Source organism: Loxodonta africana, chromosome 6, assembly GCF_030014295.1.
Source record: "Loxodonta africana isolate mLoxAfr1 chromosome 6, mLoxAfr1.hap2, whole genome shotgun sequence".
NCBI classification, from domain to species: Eukaryota; Metazoa; Chordata; class Mammalia; order Proboscidea; family Elephantidae; genus Loxodonta; species Loxodonta africana.
In genome coordinates, this window is record NC_087347.1 from 1,938,744 (window position 1) to 1,945,852 (window position 7,109).

The window sequence follows — 7,109 nt, forward strand, 5'->3', positions numbered from 1 at the left end:
CAGGGTCATGGTGGGGATGGAGTGCTGCTGGTGTTGAAGGTGGCATAGGTCATAGTTGGGGTAAAGGTGTTGGAGGTGAAGTATATCATGCTGACCCAGCAGTTTTCCAGCCTTGATTCAGGTATGGCCAGGTGCCTGTGCCACGTTTCATTTCCCCAGACGCCCATGAGTGACTACCCAGGACTCTGCCCTGGGAGCTGCTGAGACAGAACCACACAGAGGCCTCACCCTTCAGCCACAGCTGTTCCTCGGCTCAGGAGTCCCTGGCCCCAGAGGTCTCCTTTGAGAGTCATGTTTGGAGGGTCTGAGTCAGAGGGGGTGACCCCAGGCTCAGGTAAGGGAAGGGAGAGAAAGGCTTAGTGAAGGGCCCCTACATGGCGACCCCACAGTCAGCCTGCCAGCCGAAGTTGGTAGAGGAGCCCACCTTGCCCTGAGAATCTGGGCAGGGATCACCACGGCCTCTGGGCTCGGCTGTCAGCCGGGGTAGGCCTTCGCCACTTCTTGGGGCCCCAGGAAGACGGGCTGAGATCTTCGCAGCCCCGAGGAGAAACAGAAAGGACCCTGGCACCCGGCTGGGGAAACTGAGGCCCCAGGAAGCACGTGCCCGCAGCCACGCTCTCTGCGAAGGCATCAAGACAAGACCACGCTCCCCCTGCGCTGGAACCAGCCGCGGGCGGACGCGCTGGGCGAACGCGCCCAATCCCCGGCCCGTGGGGCAACGGCAGGGGAGCGCGCTCGCCTCGCCAGGGTGCCCGCTGCGCGCCCCCCTCCGGCGCGCCTCTCCCTCGGGCCGCTGTCCGCCTCGGCGCGGGAGGGAGGAAGCTGTCCTCATTCCACCTCTGGCGGCCGCGGTGCCAAGTTGCTGGCGGCGGCGGCTGGAGCGCCGGCCGGCGGCAGCAGCACCCACCCCGCGGGACTCGGTACTCACGTAGAGGCCGGAGTGCTCGGCTCCGAAGAACGGGAAGGGCACGGAGAGCGGCCGCAGCCCCGAGCCTCCGTCGTCCTGCTTGGGGGTCACGGAGTCGCCGCGCTCCGAGCCAAACGGGTAGAAGTCGGCGAGGGCCACCGCGCCGCGGGCCCCGTGCGCCCCGAACCCCAGGGCCGCGGCCACAAGCAGCGCCCAGGCGGCGCCCCGCGGCATCGCCGAGGGACGGAGGGGACGGTGGGGACCGAGGGGGCGCAGGGGACGTGGGGACGGCTGGGGCGCAGCGGGGACGGCGCTGGGCTGGAGGGCCACGGGGAGCGCAGGGCCGGGCTGGGGCCCGGGGCCAGCCGTCGGTGGGCTCGGCGCCCCAGCCGGCTCCGCCGCGCTCCGGGCCGCCGCGGGGAATAAGGCACTGGAGGAGCGGGGTCAGCGCGCCCGCCCCGGGGCCGCGATTTAAATAGCCGACAGCGGTCGGGGCGGGGTCATGCAAATTGCGCTCTTAAAGCGCCAGGCTCCCGGTGGGCGGGGCCGCGCTCTGGCTCTGCGGGGAGGCAGGGGTCCTCACCCCAGTACCTTGGCCCAAGGACCAGCCAGGGCAGACCCGTTTCCCTGAGGCCTGTCTGGGATGTTGGGGCCTGAGGGTCAGGCTTTCTGGGTGCCCTTTTGGGTCACCCAGAGCACGGTCATTTGGGGGCCACCCTGGCTAGCCAGCCCTCACTGCTGCCCGGCCCCAGCCCCTAAGCTCAGAGACATCCAGCTTAGGCAGCAGCCTCCCGCAGCACCCGGCGCAGGGGACATCAGGCCATTAGTGTGTCCTCCCTGCTGGCCACAAAGACCTAGGCCGTCAGGAGAGACACTCAGGAGGTTTTCTGATGGGCAGGCCCCTGGGAGAGTGGCCTACCATGGGGAGGGCTCTGCCACAGGGTTGCCAGCAGGCGGATAGATAGTACCAGGGTCCTGACAGAGTATGCCCAAGTTCAGATTCTGTGTCCCTGTCCCGTGGCCATCCCAGCCCTTCTTCCAACCTCTTGATCCCATCACCGGGGACATCACTCCTAGTGTCTGTCCTACCTCAGGGGGGGTGCAGTGGTCCACCTCTGTGTCCCCTCGCTGAATGCATGGCCTAGACTCCCAGAGCCTCAGCCCCCATCTTCTCTGCTCCCAGATTCCTGGTTGCAGACCAAGTTTGGGCCCCCCAAAGCCAAGAGTGCACCCCTCAAAGACAAGAAGATGCACAGGCAGAAAAAGCCAAGGCCCAGGGCATGGAGTGGTAAGAGCAGTGGCCCGGCGGTCTGGGAGGTTTCCGTTTGTCTTTGTGTTTTTGTGCGTTTACTAAAATGTCTTCAGTGAACATGTGCTGTCGCGCAGTCAGAGCAAGCAACACCGACTTATGTTTAAGAAACCATGTGTGAGTGAGTGTGTGACTGGATGTCGAAGGTGCACACGGTGCTGTGCTTGGCATTTTCACCCCCAGCAATTCCAGGCTTGGTGTCAGGGGTGTCAGGCCAGCCGGGCATCCAGGCACAACATTTAAGGAGGTCCTTGCTCTCCGATCCAACCCCACACTGGCACACCCTGAGAGCGAGCACCTTCTTAAATCTTACGCCCTGGGTACCTAGCTCGCTTTTGGTACAAAGGGCCTGCTTTGCAGAGGGGTAAACTGAGGCTGTGGAGGTGAAGGAACTTGCCACATGTCACAGCCCTGGGGCCTGGCCTCTTGGCTCCGAGAATCCCAGGACCACAGGACAGCTGCGGTTCCAAGAGATGAGCTGTGAGAAGGGCCACGGCCTCCAGTCATCTCTGGGAGGAAAGTAAGATGACAGCTGCTTAGAGCCCAGGCTGTGGACAGAGCCCAGCTTCACCCTGGTGCTCAGGGGAGCCCACACATGCACACACACTCAAAATGCACTGTCACACACACATTCACACATGCACACTCACATACACATGCACACACTTGCATACACACCCACACACGCACAGGTGCACACTAACACGCGCACACTCACACCCTCTCACACATGCCTGCTCACACTCACATGTGGATGTCCACACACCCTGCCCCCACTGCCCACCCCACCCACTGGAACACTTCCAACCTGACCCCCACGTCCATCCCCAGCCTCACCCCACCCCACTCCTCACCCTCTCCCCACTGGCACACTCCTGCTCTGCCCTCAGAGCCCCACGCAGGCCACCGCCTCCTTGCAGGCTGCCCCCCTGTGGCACTGCCCACCTCTGCAGACCCCTCCTGAGCACACCCCTCCAGGGACCCTAGTCAAGGCCCTTGTCTGGACTGGTTTTGGGGGCTGCCTTGCAGCTTTTATCAGGCAGCACTGCCCCAGAGCCAGCACTCCACCGGGCACACAGTGGTGCTCAATAGATGCACGGAGGGAAGGCCTGTTTCTCTAGGCGCTGTGGGAGTAGGTAGACTGGACCGGGGCTCCAACTTGGCTGTGCAGTGGAGTCGCCAGGCAGTTTTGCAGACACCCAGGCCCGCCCCCACCCCAGGGATTCCAGGCTTCTGGTCTGGGTGGGCCGGCAACAGCTCAGACCCTCCAGCCTTAGCGCCCAGTGAGGTCATGACCTTGGGCCCGTGCCTTGCTGACCCCCATGGCCTTTGCCCTGTAGTTGGTTTTCAGCCGGGCCTGGGAGACTGGGGGTTAACACAGGCCCCAACGCTCTGGGCATTGCATTTCATTAAAAAAAAAAAAAAAACAAACTCCACAGGCAAAAAATGAGAAAAAACATTTTTTTTTCAGGTGCTAAAAATATTATCAGGAAATACTTTTCAACACTGTGCTGTTCAGGTTCCCCTCTGGACTCAAGGGCGCCTTTGTCTCCCCACAGAACGTCCACGTTTATCAAAACCCAAATCGCTTTATCAAGGAGGCTCCCGCTCTGGGGTGGAAACCCGAGCCTCTCTCCAGGCCTGTGACATTTTAATTTAGGACCCGAGTGTGTGTGCAATTTAGGTCTGGGGGCCCCAGTGGCAACCTGGAGACTCCAAATTGGGGCAGGCCCTCCCCCTGCGCACCTGGCCTCTGGTCCGGTCTGCTGGTCCCCCCAGGATGGCCCGGGGTCAGGTCTGGGGCTGCTAGTGGCAGGGGTTGGCTGGCTGTATCCCCCCCAGGTTTCTCTCTCGTCACCTTCACCCCAGAGGGGGCTGGTGGAGCACAGGCCCCCTCCAGAACATGGTCCCACCACGTAGACAGCCCAGAAGTACTGGCCCAGGTAAACATCCACCCGTCCCCCCGCCCCATGGAGACCTGGGAGAGCAGGCAGGGCTGGCCAAGGTCATGGCCCAGAGGGAGGGGCAGGGAGGGTTGGAAGCCAGGCTGTCTACACTGTGAGGAGGCTCCAATGCCACCCTCACCTCTTCAGTTCTAGCTGCTAGAGAGTCAGGCAGAGAAGGCGCGGCTGGCTCCCTGTGAGGACACCCCCAGGCACCCAGAAGGGGATGGTGACGACATGGAGCCTGCACCTCCCAGGCTACTCGCTGCTGTTTTGTGTAGAGACTGGGAACACCTTGAGCCGAAGAGTGCAGAGTGCCATACAGGCTACAGGTGGGTTGCCGTGTGGCCCCCAGCCTCAGGCACACCGAGCCCTCCTGGCCTCCCGAGAGTGGCCTTTGTCACCCCCCTCCCCCACTGCAGGACACAGGTTTCCAGCCTCCATACAGTCCAGGAGGGCCCGGAAGTCAAGCCAGGTCCACTTCTGTGCAGAAGGCCTGGCAGGAGTACAAGATTGCCTTTACTTTTACCACGTTAGCGACATGGGGGACATTCTAAAGTTACAGTGACAAGTACATAACCCACAGTCCACCAGCAGCGTGTGCTGGAGAAAAGAAACCCAACCCTCACCTGGGATCGCTCCAGGTGTTCAAAACTATCGTGTAATTACCGAAAATGGGTGTTGTGGAACTGAGTAGTGCACCCTGGTTCTAGCTGGCCTTCTCGGCCTGCCTAGCCCTTCCTGCCCCAGCTGGGTGCTGGAGGGTCCCCTGTACCCCACTACCTGGGTCTGCCTTCCTTCTGGGAAGCCCTCTTCCCCAGTATGCTCCCTGATCCCCTCCACTAGCCTGTGCTCCCTGAAATGGAAGGGCGTAGGGAGGGCGGGCCTCTGACCCGCGTCCAAGGGCCTGCTCAGAGCTCCCTGGTCAGAGGCTGGGTGGGTCCCTCTGACACCCCCACTGAGTCCCAAATTCCTCAGCCACAGTCCCCAGGGCTACAGAGAGTTGTAGGGATTTTGCTTCTATCCCAGACACTGGATCCCACCTGCCTCCGGGGCCCTGTGTGGGTGGGTGGGCTGTCTGAGGCGTTCAGCAGTCCCCTGGGTAGGGTAGATTGCTGGCCAGGGCTGGAGGTAGGTGGATGACATCCTTCCCCTTGATTCCAGGGGCTGCCTAGGACACGGCCCCCACCATGCTCCCTGCATTCCAGACCAGCCCCCACCTCAGCTCCTTCCTCAGGGGGTTTTCCTTGGCCTCACACCCTCAGAGGGTGGGCTGGGTGGTTCAAGTGAGGACAGGCGGGTGCCCAGCCCCAGCACCTGCGCCTGTCCTAGCCCAGCCTACTGGGCACACTTCTGTCCCTGGTTAACGTAGCCTCCGACCAGCTGACCAGCCTGGGACCGCCTGTGGTTAAGAAGCACTGCCTGTCTGAGGTTCCATTCTTCCTGGCCTGTAAAACCAGTGCCCAAAGGGCTGTTGAGAACCAAGCTCAACTTCTCCAAGTTCCCCAGCCTTGGCTGGCTGGAATCTAACACACAGAGGCCCACACACTGCCTATGGGGACATTTTTAGAAAATGCCATTTTATTTCCATTACAAAAAAAAAAAAAGTCTTTTTCTAAGTATGCAACTTTGTGTTGAACGAGTAAAAATCACGTTTCCTAAGCTGATTTAATTATTTGTTAAAATATAAATCACTCCAAATGTTTTCACTGAGCACCCAAAATAGCCAGGAAGTCATGTCTATCGGATTTTGGGGGCCTTCATTTTAACACTGAAACGCCACCTGCACACGTTTCCAGCCCTTCTCCGTGTAGGGGTGTTAGCCCCAGAGACATGTGTCATGCTGGGGCAGCAGCTGGTCCTGCAGGGCACCATAAGGATGTGTGGCTGTGGGAGCCTCGGAGGACATGCTGGGCTCCCATGGTGATGACCCCAGCTTCCCCCTGGCCCCATCCCTTGGCTCTCTGGTTCTTCTACTGGTAGGGGGAGCCTCCAGAGCAAACCACAGAGGGGAGGAGAGGAGGGGAGGGGGCACATCGGAGCACTTTCGAGTGCCTACTAAATGCCAGGCCCTGAGTGCCACGAGTTTGCTCTCAACAGCACTGCCCTGCCCCCTGTTGCAGAATGCTCTCCAACAGCGAAGGTGAGACTGCTTGCCGTCCTCCTCTGGGCCTGCTGTCTGCCCTAACTGGCCACTGTCGGTGGGCAAGTATAGGGCCACATATACCGCCACTAACTCCTTGGCACAGAGCAGCCAGTGCCAATGGGTCACGGCCAGGACTGGACTGCAGAATCCTTCTCTACACAGCCACTAACAGCCAGGCAAAACTGGCAGGCACAACGACTGACTTGCCCATCTCTTTCTAGCTGCTGCTTCTGCAGCGTTTTACGACGCCTGGTAACTATTCCTGAGGCCTGACAGGTTGGCCTCTGGAAGTCCAGGAGCAATCTTGAAACAGGTGGATGTATGGCTGCTGCAGGTTTGGGCCCGGAATGTTGTTCAGACTCAGCTTACGGGGATGGTGATGGGGTAGGATCCACGAGCTCTCAGCCTCCCACCCCACCCCACCCCGGTACTGGAGGGTGTAGCGGGCCAGGTGCCGTGTGTGCTTCTGGGCCCTGGAGTGAGGACACAGCTTGAGGGGCAGCCAGGGCTGTGCATGCCCCAGAATTCACGGGGTGGCCAACGCCCCACAAATGTCCCAAACACACCACCTTCAAAACGGCAGCAGGCATTTGGAGAGAAAAACAACTCAGCGGCCCCTGTGAACGGGGGAGATGCCAAAGTGCTCACAGGCAAGGTGCGTGCAGGCAAGATGGCGCCTGGGTCACACAGCAGCAGGGCCTGAGGGAGGAATGTTCCCAGGGTCTGCGGGCTGGGAGGGCGGGGCGGGGCCTGCAGCAACCTCCCACTCCACAACCTCACACTCCATGCCTCCCGTGGCATGAG

At 60.9% G+C, this 7,109-nt stretch overlaps 1 protein-coding gene across 1 annotated transcript in view; it reads right to left on the minus strand.

The window, feature by feature from the left end:
* The window catches only part of SNED1 (sushi, nidogen and EGF like domains 1), a 79,262-nt gene extending 78,012 nt beyond the window's left edge, over positions 1 to 1,250 (minus strand). The window contains exon 1 of the mRNA XM_064286384.1: positions 929 to 1,250. Within this exon, the coding sequence (XP_064142454.1) occupies positions 929 to 1,141 (213 nt within the window). The 5' untranslated portion in view covers positions 1,142 to 1,250. The remainder of the gene's footprint in view (positions 1 to 928) is intronic.
* Positions 1,251 to 7,109: the final 5,859 nt, after the last annotated feature.